The sequence below is a fragment of the Centruroides vittatus genome, unplaced genomic scaffold, assembly GCF_030686945.1.
Source record: "Centruroides vittatus isolate TY-2023 unplaced genomic scaffold, ASM3068694v2 contig_862, whole genome shotgun sequence".
NCBI lineage: Eukaryota > Metazoa > Arthropoda > Arachnida > Scorpiones > Buthidae > Centruroides > Centruroides vittatus.
The window spans coordinates 244387-263481 of NW_027122562.1; the positions used below are offsets into that span (position 1 = coordinate 244387).

Consider the following 19095-nt stretch of genomic DNA (forward strand, 5'->3'; position numbering starts at 1 on the left):
TAACTTTCAACATAGTACAAATGAACAAACCAACTTGTTGCCCACTAAAACTTAAGCTTAATCGATCTAGATGGCATGGAGGTAACTTCAACCAAACACAACTGCAAGTGTAACAAGGTCCATTTAGAAAAATTATAAAATTGTCAATAAGTCAATTTATTTTTACAAAAATTAAGCAAACCAAAAGTGACTATTTTCCTACTATTCTGAAAATAGATCCTGGATTAACTATATTACTTTTTAGTTTTGCCTCTAACCACATCCAGTACAGTAAATTTATCCTTTGTTTAGTTTTTAGAACTAAACTTAAGCTTAAATTACTGCATATTCAGGCTATATTGAAGTTAATTCCTAATTAAATATTTGAATTTGACTTAAAGAAACAGTTAAGCTGAATTCTTGCATAAAGAACAATAATTAGAAATTAATTTTGAATTTAATTAAATAATTAAGAAAATTCTAGAAATAAAGATTATTTAGAATGGGATTTGAATTCTTCTCCAGTCAAGAGTCTAGATAGTAGTCCAACATTGTCTAACAGTTTAGGCTTAAATTTGGCTGATGCTTTGGGTTTTAGTTATATTATACAGCAGGGATTGGCAACACTTTTGTTGCTAAGGGCACGATAAAACTTTTAAAAACCATTGAGAGCATATTGTGACCTTTTTTCAAAAATTAAACTATTGTAATAAACAAAATAATTGTTTTGAAATATACATATTTATATAAAATAAAGATTACACATGCATGTAATAACTAAAAAATGAAATTTTAAAAGTACATAATAATATAACACTAAATCAAATTAAGTAAAACTAAAAGTGTACATATTTGCACTTGCATGACTATGGTTCTAGAGGACGTCAATGGCGCTGCATTGCCACTGAAATGTACCACTGGCTCTGCATTGCTGACCTTGTTATACAGAACACACTTCACTTTCACTTTGTAAAACTCTTTATTTAAAAGCCCCAGTACCGCTAGGCATCACTGGGGTGGAAAACACAAAGTATTACACTAGTTACATTGATGTCTTATCAACGATGATAAAGAAGTAATTATGTACAGATATACATCAGTGGGGAAGCCACAGTTGAGTGCACTGCATAAACAACTTATACATTGATGTCTTATTGATGAGCAAAAGTATTATTATGTATAGTTTATACAGCAAATAAAATTTACAGCAACAATCACAGCACTAACATGTTCTACAGTGATGTCTTATCACGAAATATAAACAGAAAATAAATGTACAAATATACACCACAATGAAACTACATTAACATTGACAACATAATCAAAGCTGACGGTGATGTCTTAACAGGGATGATTACTCACAGCAAAATAAGATACAGGGGTTATGACAACAATTCAATGCATATAATTACAGAACACAGATAAACATTACACCAGACTATATTTCATGTTTGCTGTGTAATAACTAAATATAATTGCACTGGAGTGTAAGTAATAGATTCTGGGCTATTCATTAGTTTGGTTGTTATGCATCTCACTCCCTTTTGGACAAATCCTTTCTCAAATCCTATGAAAGATAATGGTATAGTTTAAATTACAATGCCATAGAGGATTTCAAGATCAGTACAAAACATTTTTGTCCAGTTAAATTACTCAGAGGAAGTGGACTTCAAAAAATGAGTAGTGAGCTGTATGAGGTTTTGCATGGACCTGTGTGCTCAATGCTATTTATAGAAGCCTTACATGGTTTCATAACTCATTCTTTTGGTTACTATGAAGTGAGCCTACTACATTAACTTATAAATTATTAGAAACTAAAAGGAATATTCTTTATCATATGATTTTTAGTCAATTAATTTATTATAATTTAACCTGTAATTATTTTTATTTGAATGAAACCTTTAAATTTTTAATATTTTCAGGCTTTTTTGCAAGCAATTTTGCTGCTTGTCCAGCTTTTCTTCGACATAAAATGACTCTTATTTCACCTCAGATACTTAAGAAGTACTCCATTCCTTTTAATAAGGTACTGTGTTTTTAGCAATAATGACTTTATTGTTGATAATTTAATTTTTAACTATATGAAAAGAAATACACTTAGAAACTATTAAAAAAAAAAAAAATGAGTACAGAAAAAAAAATTCTTGTGTGTTTATATAACAAGAATTGAATATGACCAATATACGTATGTTCTAAAGGAGATGTATAATCTACAAAGAATATCTAACAATTTTTATTTAAAATGTATGTATATTGGACATATATGCAAATAATTTATAAATTAACTTCAGTTCATTTTAAGTTAAAAATAGCATTTTTAAAATTTTAAATTATATAATAATCTCTTCTTATACAAAAAGTATTGTAACACGGTATTTCTACTAATAATTGTATAATTTTATAATCTATTTTTGCAAACACACTGCTTTTCTTCTTTTAATATGCTACTATAGTTAATCTGAACTTTTTGAGATAACAAAAATTGATTTTTTATTTAATAGATATAAACTGAAGCAGTAAATAATATAATTTACTGCTTGCTAATCAAAATTGCAAAAATTGAAAAAAAGCATGAAATAACTTCAACACAAACTACAATATTTTTTTTCTTTTAATGCAAATCTACATCTTTCATTTTGAAAGAATTGCAATTAAATGTTTTAATTTCCACTTGATGAATGAAACTTGGAAAATAAATATTTGAAATTATTATTTTGTATGATTACAATAAAACAACTTTTTTAGCTTTCTTTACAATTTAGAAAATATTTTCTCAGTTCATCTTATTTTGTAGAAAAGAGATGAAATAAATGTGTGATAGATAATTTATTTTTAATTTAGTATGAGGATCATAATAATGCAGATCTATGAACTGAAACTTGATAAGAGTTTGAACAGTCAAACCTCAGGTTATGAATGCCCCTGTTTATGAACAATTCAGTTTATGAATAAAATTTTGAATGCCACATTTGCTCCAATTACTGCATGATAACTCAGTTTCTGAACAAACTATTCAGCAAGATCCATTCACAGATGTTTAACTCTATATACTTTCTATGTTAACCCTTTCCTGGCCAGGGTACCGATCTATTGTTACCCTAATTGTTAAGCAAAAAGGCCAGGGTACCAATTGATCATTACCCTGTTAACAATCTATTTTTATAAAATTGATCGACAACAGATGTCGGTACTTGACGGCAGCGTCTTGTTTATCGTCTGTTTCACATATTTTTGTCAGGTGGTGTTTTGTTGACTTAAAAAATTTTAATTATCGGGTTTTTTTTCTTAATTTTTCATTTTCTGATAATTTTTTATTTCATTTCTAGCATATTCATGCAATAATATTACTATAATAAGTTCATTAATGCTATAATAAGTTTATTCAGCTATAATATGTTAATGCATTATAAATATTCAAGTTATGTCCTTCAGTTCTGATATTTTATATATTTTTTTAATTTTTTTTAAAATCTAAAATATCAGCAAATGTTACATCTATTGCTACTGGTAATCATATGTTTATTACAAAAATATATAATCTTGTTTGATATGAAGTGAATAAAGTATATTAGTTCATTATATTAGTTGAAAGCAGAATAAAGTTTAGATTTCAAACAAATGTTTGATATAATGTGCGATAATTTCACAACGAATAAACATACATGCATAAATGTTATATCAAATTGTACAGAACAATATTCTACATTGTTCTGGTTCAGTGACAATAAGAATGAAGTAACCAGACAATGTTAATTTTGACAAAAAGTAACAAATTTTCAAGTTTGAATGTCGGTTATCATATATTATTTTTTCTCATAAATTTTTCAAACAAACTTTATTGAAAGATGTCATATTTAAAACTAACTATATTGATAAATATATGTGATTTTTTTTTTTTTTTTTTTTTATATGAATAAAATAATAATTTAATTTTTGGTGAATTTTTAAAATAATATTGTCTGATTCACCTATTTTGCCCTTGGCCATTTTACAAAATAAACATAAAAAAGGGGGCATGGCAAACGGCAGGCTAAGGGTTAAAGAAAGTCAACAGCCCAACGAATCAACAACAGGACTACTGATTCAGAAGTTAGTGGCACTAAGATTGCTTCGTGTCACATAACGAATCATTGACGATGTTGCTATTTAAATTACATTTCAATGTGCATGTGGGAAAGATGCTATTTCCATTTTTCAGTACACACCACAGTTGAATTTAAATCAAATTAATTAATAAAACGTGCATTAATTGACATTCACTTAATATAAATGGCATTCAAGAATTTGTGTTTAACTATACTTAAGTTAAATTAGATGACAAAAATTTATTAATATAATATAATATATATATATTATAATAATAATCATTAATACTAGGTAGTCACATATTGTTTTTTGCTTTTTGCCCTTACTATCATTAAATGTATCTACTAACTTAAAGTAGTTATATAAATTTACATTGATTTAAGTTATAAAAAAAATCATATGGGAGAACAAAATATTTGAGATTTTAAAGCTTATTTAATGATTAAATAGAAAAAGAAATTAACTCTAGGAAAAATTGTTTTTAATACAACATAAATAATTATTACAAATACAGTTTAAACTATTACATTTTATGTAATAGTTTAAAACATTATATCTGTAAGATACAGTTTTGAGCATTTTATGTTGTTAATTCTTATTTAATAGTATGGAATATTGCTTATTGTTGAAGGTGTTATATAATTTAAGTATTTAACAAAAGTATTGGAAAATTAAATTTGTTTGAAATCAATAAAAATTTCATTTAAACATTTAGAAAATTATGTAATGCTTATACACTTAAATTTGATACCAAAATAGTGTAAGAATTCTCTAGAATTGAAAGAATAGGCATTATATAAAATATGTTAAATGAAAGAAATTAATCATTATAGTAATTATGAGAAAATTGTATTGTTTATTTATTGTCACAATGCCTGGTTGCAATTTTTAATAATTTTTTAAAATATATGCTCTCTACCTTAAATTAGTAGTTTCTTGCCCCTTGTACAGTACATAATATACAGTACATAATACGTTTTTGTTTACAATGGAATGGTGCTGGTCATCTATCTAACGCCTTTCAGGGAAAAACTTTTGAATTGAAGTAACATGACATCCAGTTTACAGTGAAAGTTTGTATATATTCAATTGGGACATACTTTCTCTAAGCTTTCTGTACCTGGTCTCAATGTTCATCCATCTAATTTCATTATCGAGATTAAAGAAAGTCAAATGGAAAATAGTGGGAATTTATAGGTGTACAATTTTTTGAAATTGCAGCTCAATAAGATACTTATTGAAATATTCAAATATTTTTAAAAATAATTCTTTAAATTTTTATTAATACAAAATAATTAATTTGATTTTAATAGATTACACAAGAGCCTGGAGAATTTATGATAACCTTTCCTTATGGTTATCATGCAGGATTTAATCATGGTTTTAATTGTGCAGAATCAACTAATTTTGCAATGCCCAGATGGATTGAATATGGCAAGAGAGCTTTACAGGTAATTATAATTTTTATTATATTTATTTTTATTAAATATAGGTTAAATGTGTTTAATAAAATAAATTACTTTAAAACAATAAATTCTTTCAAACTAATTTAAGATTAGTTTTTAAAATATTATCTTTGAAGTTTAATCACTGTACACAAAATAGAATTATGGAATGTTCTAAGTCAATAGAAAAAAAATATTTAATAGGTACATTTAAAATATTTTAAATTTAAAAATATAAAATTCTATGAATTTTTTTTAGTAAAATTCTTATGTATGTATATATAAGAATCTTATAAAATCAGAATAATAATAAAAAATATGTACATGTATGTGTCTTTTTATTTATTATTTTTTCGCTACTATTGTATTTTGCAGTATCTGCTCTTCTACTGGACTTGCCTTATCTATTTAATAAAATCTTGAATAAATTATAAGAGGCAAAGTAAAATGATTAAAAATTTCATTTAATTCATTTACTTTTTAATAATAATGATTTAATACATTATTAAAGCAACCAAATCCACCATCAAGACACAGAAAACTTGAAAACGAAGTCAACTTCACATATGTTTGACTGGTAATCTAACTAAACCCAAGTGTTAATAGCTTGGTGACCAGATTTGCAGTATATGATTAGCTATAGTTGACTTGATTATCATGTTACTTGATTTTCTTATACAAAGAGACATATTTTGTTGGTTTTAAGGACTTTTTGTATATTTTGATGGCTTGATTGCCTGAAAGTATCAAGGAACTGATACTTAATATAAGTTAGTAAGCAATAAAGCAGATTTTTAAGTTCTTAAGATTTGTTTTTAAAAATTCTGTTTTTATCAAATAATAATGCCAGATTTATCAGGCCATAACTTGGTATTAGCAAAATTATCACCTGATAAATATATGGATATTATATTTAATTAGCCAAGTTACAGCTCAATGAATTTAATTTATAATTTTTGGCTTAGTCATAGTATAACTCTATTTTCTTGTTTAACAGATCTTTTTAATTTTTAGAATATGGCATGCATTATTATTATTAAAATAAAATTGTTTTTTAAATTTACATTATGTATTCAAATTTAATGTAAAATAGCTAGTGTTGATTATCAGAAGAAAATTTGATATATCTTAATTTTTATACTTTATATAGTAACACAATATAAATTTTAATAGAAACTAGTATTATTGGAAAAAATTAAACTAACAAAAAAAAAATGTTTGATTACTTGGAGCTTAAGTATTTTGTCATTTTGAACTCTAAAGAGATTCTGTAGTTATGGAAACAGAAAGGCAAAGAAGAATGAACATGTTGACATTTTTTTGTGGAGTTAATTTTAATATAAATCTACTATAATATAAAACTGAAACTGGGCAGTCTCTGTCACAGTTTGCCAAAAACTAGGGGCCACTAGACACCCCTAGCTATTATTTAAATTAACAATAAATTCAGGTTTTTTGCATAACAATATTAAAATAACAATAAATGTGGTTTTTGCATTTTTGACTGCATTTTAGTAGGGTATGCCATGAGAATGCACATTAAGAAGGGATTTTTTAAAATTACTCCCACAGGGAAGAGGGTTAAGGATTACCCTGAAGAACTGGGCTTCTACTGTACTATTTTACATGTGTTTTTGACTGCATTTTAGTAGGGGATGCCTTGAGAAATTCAGTGTATTATTATCTTTATTTGTAATACGAATTTATTATTTATATTACAGAATGACACCGCTGCTGCTAGAACGCCCACTAGGGGGTGTCCTGGGCTACTCGTTTTATTATATAATTAAAAGTTGAAATTATTAACTGAATGAATTAGACATAATCTATTTAAAATTTATTTTGTATACTAGTACTTTCTATATATTAACAGGACTTATTATACTGGAAATTATGGATGCAGATATTTAGTCTTACAGATCAAAAATAATGTTCTTTATTTAGTTCACCACAGGTGAACTAAATAAAGAACATTATTTTTGATCTGTAAGATTATGAACTTTTTTTAGATTTATGAACATTATTTTTGATCTGTAAGACTAAATATCTGCATCCATAATTTCCAGTATAATAAGTCCTGTTAATATATAGAAAGTACTAGTATACAAAATAAATTTTAGAGTTAAAAAGGACACAAAGGCATAATAATTGAATTAGACATAAATATACAAGTACTAGAAAATACACTAATTAAATATTCTGCAATATTTTTGTACAGTTAGCATTTTTTAAATTTTTTACTTTATCTTTAGCAAGTTTTATTTAGTTTTGTAATTGTAATTATCTGTAATTTTAATGTAATATGTTGAATTTACATATTTTACAGTGTACTTGTCGAAAAGATTGTGTGAAGATAAGTATGGATGTATTTGTTAGAAAATTTCAGTCTGAAAAATATGAACTTTGGCGACAAGGAAAAGATTTAGGATGTCATCCTGAGGATCCTTCTAGAAATACTGTTGCACCACCACCTAGTAAATTTGAACTTATTATTGCTTCAAGAAGGTATTGATAATTATTGTTATATATACAAGATGGTAACGATCAATTATGATAATAGATCTTGGTCAAAAATTTTTCATATCATTATAATAGAAATGTCATTATATGGTAAATTTAAAGTAATTAATACAAGATTGGTTGATTCTCTAACATATTCTAATTTTGCAAATTATTTGGTTATTAATTTAAATAGCACAAAAGACAAATATATATATTTTTCCATAACATGTTAGTCTATTGTAATACCACTAAATAACCTAATTTTGTTTTAATATTAAAAAGAAGACGACATAGTAGAAATGACAATTTTAATAAATAATTTATCAATTCTCAATACACAAAAGACACTTAACTTTTCAATGCATGAACAATATTTACTTATAAAATGAAGTTAATTTGTTGTAATAATTAAAACAAAAATTTTGTGATTTTAGCATTTTGTATATATTGTATTTATGGACTATGTAAATATAATAAGTTTATAACACTTATTGTAGTGTCAAATTTATAAAATTTATTAATATTAAAATGAATTTTGAAATACTAATTCTTATTTTTAATTCTTTTATGCTTCTCAATACATTCTTTATATTTTGTATAAAAATGTAACTGCTTTATGAAATTTTATATTTGCTTTAGTATTTAATTGTATAATGTAGTAGTAGTAATAATAATAATAATAATAATAATAATAATAACAATAAATTGACTTCCTGTATCGCAAACAAAATATACAAACATGTTGAAGAACACGACATTCTAACGGAACAACAAAAAGGTTGCCGTAGAAATCACAGGGATGCAAAGAACAGTTACTCATAGATTCAGTCATTCTACGGCAAGCACACAAACAACACAGAAACATACACATGGCATATATAGACTACAGAAAAGCATTCGACAGTGTTCCACACAGTTGGCTGCTACATATCCTACACATGTACAAAATACATCCATCACTCATTACATTCTTTCAAAACACTATGCAGCACTGGAGAACAACATTACATCTCAGGGCCCATAACACTTCCATACAAACAAACCAAATTTTTATTAGGCGAGGAATTTTTCAAGGAGATTCCTTGAGTCCTCTTTGGTTCTGCTTAGCCCTGAACCCATTATCCAACATGTTAAACAACACGCAATATGGTTACAATATCAGACACGAAAAAACAACACAGTTTACACTGTCACATCTCATGTACATGGATGACATAAAACTTTATGCATCCACACAAAAACAACTTCATCAACTCCTACAAATCACACATTCATACACCAAGGACATACAAATGGAATTTGGCCTAGATAAATGCAAAACAGTTCACATAGAAAAAGGAATCCTGAAGAAAAAAGATTTTGCACTTGGAAATGGAGACATTATTGAATCCATGGAAGAGGGCGAGTTCTACAAGTATTTAGGATTCCAACAGGCCAAACTAACAGAACATACACAAATAAAGCAAAGATTAATTAAAGAATACCAAAGTAGGTTAAATGCTATTCTCAGAACACAATTAAATGCAAAACACACAGTTAAAGCAATAAACACATATGTCATCCCAGTACTCACATATTCTTTTGAAGTTATACATTGGACTCACACTGATCTTGAGCAACTCCAAAGGAAAACAAGAACAACACTTACTAAGCATAAACAACATCATCCTAAATCTGCCACAGAAAGATTAACCCTTCCACGTAAAGATGGCGGACGTGGCCTGATTGACATAGTTAACCTTCACTACAAACAAATACAGTCACTGCGAGAGTTTTTCTACAAAAAACAAGAAACATCACAATTACATAAAGCAGTAACTCTAGCAGACTCGAATAACACACCATTAAACTTACATTCACATCATATGGACACAACACAACATATAAAAAGCATAGACACCATTAAGCAATCGTGGGCTCGAAAGGCACTTCCATGGCAGACATCCTTACGATCTGGCCCAGGATTTTGTTGACAAAACTGCGTCAAACAGCTGGTTAGCTCAGGGATGCCTTTTTGGGGAGATGGAAGGATTCATGATTGCCATACAGGATCAGGTCATAAATACTAAAAACTACAGAAAACACATACTCAAAGATGCAACACTCACAAATGACACATGCAGAAAATGTCACATCATGCCAGAAACTATACAACACATCACTTCTGGTTGCAAGCTCTTGGCACAGACAGATTATTTACACAGACATAATCAAGTAGCAAATATAATATACCAAGAGCTTGCAAAGAAACACAAACTAGTAGACATCTACGAACCATACTACAAATACATTCCACAGACAATATTGGAAAGCAACACGCACAAAATGTACTACGACAGAGCTATAATCACAGATAAAACAATATACCACAACAGACCAGACATCACACTCATTGACAAACACAATAAAATCACATACATTATAGACATATCCATTCCAAACACTCACAATATACAAAACGCATGCACTGAAAAAATTAGCAAGTACTCGCTCAGAGAAACTAACATTACAGAACTCGCCCAGGAAATAAGGCATCTGTGGAGGATGGATAGGGTGCTTATTGTACCTGTTGTTGTCTCCTCTACAGGTGTCATACCACACACACTGCACAAAAGCCTGGGCACATTACAATTAAATAGAAACACATACATCACACTACAGAAGGCCACTATATTGAATACATGTCATATTGTGAGAAAATTCCTGAATACAGACACACACACTGATACACTTCTTTAATTTCTGTTTTGGTTACTATGCCTTGACTTTGGTCCGGCATAGTACATAGTTACCGGTGTTAACAGAGTATATCTCACTTAACCCAACATAATAATAATAATCATCATCCAGATTTTCCTAAATATAGGCCTACTTCAAAGTTTATTAATATATCAAAAATATTTAGGTTTCTTTCATATTTAGGATTAATAATAACTTAATCAATTACAAGGATTATTTAATGCATCAATTAATTATGAATATACTGTATATATTTTATTTTCCAAATTTCAAAAAATCATATACTTTGGCATAAAATTGTCATCAGAATATTAAATGAAGTTACTCTGTTATGGTTTCATGAGGATTCAAAAATTCACAATAAATAAATAAATACTGTGGACTATCAGACTGATATCAATGTTTTTCAGATGAAGATATTTGGTTAATATTTTTGGTTGACTGCTTTTTATCTAGTCACTGACAAAATTTTCTAGAATAATCATAATTATTGTCCATAAAGAAAATCCATTTCTTTTTACAAGTAATAGTTCTTCTAGAGAAATGGATTAATTTTGTATTTAAGTATTAAAATTAAACATAAAATATTCACCATGATAAATTGTATTAAATATGCATTTTATCTTGGTAAATAAGTAAGGAGGTCTATTTATCCTATTTTTGAACTATTACTAATTTATAATATTCCATTGATGTTTACAAACTGTTGTGTTACTGGAGCATATCTGTCTTGAATTAGCTATTGCAAGACATTATCTATATTGAAAGCCCATATAAGAACATGATTTATTTTCACTATTTGTATTACTTAAATGAACATTTCAAAACTATGTACATCATTTTTGCTAATTGCACCAGTTTCCATGGACAAATTTTTCTGTTAAGCTAGTTTCAAATATCAACTTAGTTAACCAAGTGCAAATTTTTTTTAATCCTTCAATAATTCAATAAAATGCATCTAATATTGAAAATTTCTAAGATAGAAAAAAGAGAGAATTTACAAGAAATTCAAATTAACTTTTAAATGTAATTTAGCTACTATATTGAAAATGTTAAATCAACAATATTTTTCTGAATCTGTTATTTTAACTCTGAATATTCATCTTAATGTGAATACTGAAAGTAGAAAAACACATTTCCAAAAATAGAAGACATTAATAATGATAAAAAGTTTTTTGATATTTGCCATAATTGTGAAAAGTTGCAACAAAATTCAAATAGATACATTACATTTACAAATTTTCTTAATATTTAACAAAATGTAAGAATACAGTGAAATTTTTATTTTATTATTTTCTGTTTTAAATAAGTATAAGTACAGTTTTCCTTCATACAGCATGGCATTTCTACAACACTGTTTCCAGTTTTACTCTAACATGGTTTGAGAATTTGGGAAATCCTTCAGGTTGAGAATACAAAATTTCATAACTTTTAAGTATGAAATTTTATGAAATTCCTTTATTTGATATTTTTTTCCTTCAAGTAAGTATGCATGTTATCTCAAATTTGCCCATGGATTTTAGAATATGTGAATTTTCAATTTTTTTTGAACCTTTTGTCAGGTTTAATGAAAACTGATAGTGCATCTTTTTCCCCTTCCTCGAACTAGCTTTACTATCAATCATGTGTTGTTGTTGTTGCTTTTAGATTTTAGCCATTAAGACTGTTACTGTATTTTGTTTTTATATATTAATCTTCGTATTTAGTAAAGTTTATTTAAGTAAGTGTTGTTAACTTTTTTTAACCATAATTAAGTAATCATTCATAAAAATTACAAATAAAGTACAACAGTATTTTGGTACTCAAACAATTTGGTATTCAAATACAAATTTTGGAAAAAATTGCTCGATCCTCAATTGAACAAATGCAACCCATCAGAAGAAATTTTCAATTAATAACATATTTTTATTTTGTCATACATATTTATTTTATTTATTTGTGTCATTACATTTAGAGGAAAAGTCTTGACAGACATTTGATTTCTGTCCCCCTACAATAACACCCCTTAAAACAAAACTAGCAGAGTAAATAAAAATAAAAAAAACAGGTAACAAATCTTAAAAGATATACAGTGCTTTTTTACATTTAAATTTAAAAAGTAAAATGATAAAAATATTATCACAATAATCTTCAGTTTTTTTTATTTCTGATCAAGATCAACAAAAAAGCTCATATGATGATACTCTGTAAAAAGAAAATGCCCTTGTCTAACTAAAATTAATATTAATGTGTAGTACTGTAGTACAGTACTTCTAATTGTGATTGTTAGTTAATTATTAAACATATTCCTCTTCATAACAAAAAAAGAAAAGTATACTTTTGTTTACTCTTGGAATGTAAATCCTTTGTTTCATATAGCACAGATTTGCATAACACTGCACTTTTTGGAACATAACTACTGTGTTATACAAAAGATACCTGTAAATAGCTTTTGCTTCTTACATGAATAATGATATTTTAATTCACAGGCTTGATTATTTTGTGATTATTTAGTGTATAATTTGATTTCTAATTTAATATTTTTTATCTTTTAATATTTTAAATTAAGATTTTCCAAATAATATATATTATGCTTTTTTATTTTCAGAGAGGAGAAAAGAAAATTAACAGTATCAAAAAGACATCCTATATCTGCTATAGATGGGAAAAAACAAAAGGACAAATTTAACTCTGATTATAAAGATCAAGAATGGGATTTGATGAAAGAAGAGAAAGATGATAGTGATGGCACTGAAATTTATGAATTGGATGAAGATTTGAATACAAAACCTAAAGAAAGAAAGAAAAGAAAGAAAAAAGAAAAATACAAAGATGATGATTTTCTTGATATTAACTGTGATGATAAAATAAAAAAAAGAAAATTTTCAAAAAAGAAAGATATAGATACTTTGGAAAAATTTGAAATGTTAGATAATATGAATTGTATGGAAGATTCTTCAACATCATTGCAAACTGATCAAGACGAAAATCCTCCAATTCTGAAACCATTTTGGGATTTGGAAAATGATAATCAACTAGCATTTTCTCACAATACGAATGAGGCAGCTATAGATAATAATATAGAGACAAACAATGAAAATGAAATTTCTGACATTAAAAATGAAACAATGAACAATCATCCATTACCTGAAAATAATTTGGAACAAAATTCAATGGAAACAAAACCAGCTGAAAAATCTAATAGTCCTCCTGTTATTATTGAAAATGAAAAATTTATTACTTCAGTAGGAAATGAATTTCAGGCTCCAGGATTTCAGACAAAGTTTCCATATCAACAACAACCACTTATTCAACATTCAACAAATAACAATCAACCAGTAGAAACAAAAACATTTCCCCGAGGAAGAATGATGTCATTAACTCAAACTGCCAAAAAGTTGGAAGAGTTATCTTCGAAGAATTTGTCATTTAAAGAGCAAACAGTAACTGAATCTAATCAGACACATCAAGGAATTGGATCATCAAATCCATCTATTATTCAACAATTTTTGTTCAATAGTCAATTATCACCTCCTCCTTCTAGTATGACTAATATTACTCCATTTCATTTGAGGCAGCAAAGGACAGCAAAATCGCCTATAAGTGTACAGCAGCCTTTAATGCCAAATAGTTTAAATTTACCATTGCTATCTAATACATCTGAAATTTTTAAACAGAACATCCATCAATCTGAAATTATAAATTCATCTTTACATTCAAACAATTTGAAAATGTGTCCACTTAAACCAGATTCAGGAAATTCAATTTCACCAGAAGCATCTCATCCATTTAGTCATAGTTACATAAATAAAGAATCAAATAATTTGTTACCTCAACCATCTAAAGCAGATACCCAAACAGCATCATGGTTATTTGCTGGAGTACCTCACTATAACAATTCTGTTCAGCAGCAAAAATTATCTACTAGTTTATTACCAAATTCAGCTTATTCTAATATTATACATCATGATATTCCAGACAAACCCACTTTATCATATTTGGGACAGGCATCTGACGAACCAAAAGATTTATCTTTAAAAGTGAATGACAAAACTTTGCCGGCAGCTAAACAATTTGTTGGGGGTATCTATCCTGATGTAGGCGAAACTAGTTCACCTTATCATTCACATCTGTTGCCTCAAGTAAGTTAAATGTGTTATTTATAACTTTATTTGTAAAAATCAATATATTATTAGAAATTTAAATTTAAATGCATGATCTTAACTCATTAAAATATAATATATAAAACATTAAGTTAAATTTGAGAATAGTGTATAATAATAGAAATGTTTGTTGGAAAAGTTTTCTAATAAGAATTCACTGTGCTTTTAAGAAAATCATTAACTGCATGTAAAAATGATTGTATAATAATTATTGCAATTTGTCAACATCGTATTCATATATCATAGATGTAATTGCAAAGACCTTTGTACATAATTTAGACTATTTATTTAGATTAGTTTTTTTTTCTCATGTTTAGTAAAATTTATTATTATTTCTTTTTAATAATTATTATGCTTTTGTTTATTGTATTAATATCTTATAGCAATGATTTTTTATATTATAAATATTTGAAATATTTTTATATTATATTTAATGGATGTTACATTTGTTTTTTGCAGTCCTTATTTAATTTATAATGCCTCTCTGCCATTGATATTAAGTATCTTCTTGAAAAATAATAATTCTATTTTTATGCAGTAAAGTTTATTATAAATATGTAGATTTCTCAATCACAAAAATATATTTAATATTCTGTATGAATGTTTCTTCCATTCAGATTGAAGAGAGGAAAAATAAAGATCACATCTTATTTTTATAATCTCTTATGTATTTGTATTGATTTGATGTCTTCTCTGCAAAATATAAGAAAAATATCAAATTCCAATGGTTATAAAGAACATTTATTAAACAGAAGAATAAATATAATCTCCAATTATTCTAATATTAAACTAAAATTATTAGTGAATATCTTAAAATTATGGAAAATATTTTTGTTTCTCTTCAGAACAAAAAAATAAAAGAAATTTGTTAATGTTAATAAATAATACAAAAATAAGAAAATAATTTTTCTACAGTAAGATGACATATTTTAAGTAATTATAAGCTTGAAAACTTTTAGCAACACTTAGCATTGAATCTAATTAGTTTTCAATTAAAAGTGCCATCTTACAAGTTAAAATCTAATAATAATTCCATTTGAAATGCAAAAACTTGACTTCTGGATAAATTAAAAGTATTATTGTAATTTAGATATTGAAACTATAAGACTGTTTTTAATAAAACAATATATTTTAGTTTGTTTTGTAATTGCAGTAAATTATAGAAATTATGAAGTAAAGTAAATATTTATTTTACAATATTAAATTTCATTTCAGTTGTATAATTCATCAAATAGTACAAATAATCCAAACCAAAGGATGGATCATATTAAAATGCCTCAGTTCACAAATTCATCCCATGAACTGAAGGATCAGCAATTTACATGTACTTCTCGGAGATTTCCACTTTCTCTTCCCAATATTAATCTTCCAGTAAAACCCGAAACAACTCGAAAAAGTATGTAAAATTTAATAATTTATTATCATTATTATTAATTAAAATTATTTAGATACTATTTTATCAAATGATGTGTAATGCTATATAGAATACTTTGCATTGTAATAAGTGTCACAATTCAAATTAAAATTCTGGCTTAGTGTATTTCATTTGCAAAGTACATTTTAAAATCTTTTTATTTTTAAATAACTATTGTTAGAAAAAATTATCATTTTTTGTTAGCCTACTTAAACTGTTACTATATACAGTTCTTTAAACTTTGTCTGTATTGATCTTTTTTGGTCAAGTTATGAGAATCTTGCAACTTTTGCTTATATATTATAAATTATTTTTTAACAAAATTTCATTCTTGTGTTTGCATTATGTAGAGAATGATACAAATAAATTATTATTTGTTTTTTTGTTTTTACATTTTCAGATCTTTGATAAATAAAAAAAAATTCTTAAAGTTTTAAACTTAAATAAATTTTATTTATTATATTAAAATAGACACAATTGATCTCTTTTTGTAGTTAATGATTAAAACTCCTTTAAAATTTAATGATTATCATTGTCATTTTATAGATGTTTGTTCAAAATGTTAAAATCAGAAATAAATGTTTCTATCATTTTGTTTTTCTAAAAGTTTGAATTTTTCCAAGAAATTGAAAAAATTTTCAGAAAAGCAAATATTTATATTCAAGCAAAAGTTTATTATTTGTATAATTAAAATATGTTACATAAACGAACATCAACTAAAAACCAAATTTTATAGTTAAGGCCAAACAAACTGCCAAATTATCAGGCTGTAATGAGGCTGTAATTAAATAAATACTAAATAATTTGTCTAGAGATAGGCAGTTATGCTGCATCTCATGTTAGATCTAATAATTATAAATTAAATTTAATTTAGAATTTTCTGAAATTTGGCAGTTTATCTGGCTTTAATAAGTTAAATTTCAATCTTCATATAACACCAGATTAAATTAACCAAACTTCTTTTGAAGAATACTATGATTTATAATTACTATAACTGAAGTTTATCCTTATAATATTTTTAATATATTATTTAAAATAATTTTATTTTTAGACAAGTCATCTGCACCTAATACAGTATCTAAAGAAGTTGTTGAAGATTGGACTCAACCATTATCTGAATTATGGCAATTTAGTCCAGCAAACTTTCATGCAGAACAACAATATAATATGCAGTGTTCAACAGTTGATCCTCATTGTTCTATATGTCTAATATTTAAACCATTGAGGGTAAAATTTTGATTATTATAATATTTTTTTTTTTTATTTTGCAATAAAGAATATCATCATTTCCTTTTGGGGTACAGTAATAAAAATCTGTTAATAATAATATTATACATTATAATTATAATTATTGAATTATGCTTAATATATTTTTTAAATCTAAATATGTTTTTTATATGAAATGATATTCTCAAATTGCATTGTACTTTATTTTAATTCTCATTAATAAAATCTAATTTAAACATTTTTACACATTATTACAATAAAATTAGTTAATATTTTCATTCATTCATTAATGTTCTGACATTCTTATATATATTCAGTTACATAATCTCAGTTGTGGAAAAGAAACCCATGTGCCTTCTAAAAGTCGGGTTTGGATGCCTGCAACATGTTTCGTATCAACATCACCATCAGATTTTGTCAATCCACTGTTGGATCAAAATGGTATTTCACCATTGTTAATATGCACAGATTGTAAAGTTTGTGTCCATGCAAGTAAGTATATTTGCTTTTCAATATATTATTTCATTCATATTTTATCTGTAATATATCCTGTACAAAATTGACTAGTAAGACTAGAAATATATTTAAATTGATTAAAGTGATTAAATTGAACTGGAAATACTGTAATTAGTAACTATTTATATTTATTTGAATTAATTAATTCAAACTAGAAATATATTGAATTGATTGATTGTCTACCTATTGGATTGACAAGAGAGTTTGTTTTTCAATAAATGATGCTATAGCGATCAGAAATGTGATTTAATTAAAGATATGAAATTTAACATATTGTTAATGTGAAATACCATAGTATCATTAAATACTTATTTTGAGTTTAGTTTTAACTGTTTGTTTGGATAAAATTATGAACAAAAATCAACAGATGAGATCATGTACTGTATATTATGCTTTGAGTTTTGGAAAAATTCTATTGCTATACAAACAGTAAAAACATTATTTTATGGCAATGTTATTAAAAGAAACAATAGTGCAAATGAGGATAATGTGTGCTTTCAACTCCAAAATGAATCCTGCTTTCCAAAAATTACTGTCTCTCGTATGATTTTTTAATGTCCAATGAATGTCAGCAAATAGATTGAGTAAACAAATGTCTCAAACAAAAAAACCCACAACTGGTCAATTCGAAGTGAGGACATGTTTTGATCTTTCACCAGGACACTCATGACTTTGACACAACAAACAAACAAAACAGTTAAATTTGGAAAATTTAGATCATGCTTCCTATTCACTCAACTTAATTCCTTTTGTTTTCATTTACATCATTACAAAAGCATTTTAAACAGTAAAATTTTAAAAGCTTTGAAGAAGTGAAATATTAATTTTTGGTTCTGACCTGAATGATTATTTTTATGTTGATGGTATCAATAAACTTATGGAGTATTTGGAAAAGGTAATTGAAAATTATGGAAATCACACTATTGACTGAATGAATATATTTTATTTTAAAAAAAATTAAGACTATTTTCAAAACTTTTCATTGAAGCCAATATATAAAACTATGTTCCAGAAATCTTTAAATGTATAATTATCTAAAGTAACA

At 26.3% G+C, this 19095-nt stretch overlaps 1 protein-coding gene across 1 annotated transcript in view; it reads left to right on the top strand.

Moving 5' to 3' along the window:
- Positions 1-19095, top strand: part of LOC136982663 (lysine-specific demethylase 4C-like) — a 70778-nt gene that overhangs the window by 41834 nt on the left and 9849 nt on the right. Inside the window, exons 6-12 of the mRNA XM_067279226.1 lie at positions 1902-2005; positions 5379-5516; positions 7837-8015; positions 13339-14872; positions 16109-16289; positions 17359-17534; positions 17852-18026. Coding sequence (XP_067135327.1) covers positions 1902-2005; positions 5379-5516; positions 7837-8015; positions 13339-14872; positions 16109-16289; positions 17359-17534; positions 17852-18026 — 2487 coding nt within the window. The remainder of the gene's footprint in view (positions 1-1901; positions 2006-5378; positions 5517-7836; positions 8016-13338; positions 14873-16108; positions 16290-17358; positions 17535-17851; positions 18027-19095) is intronic.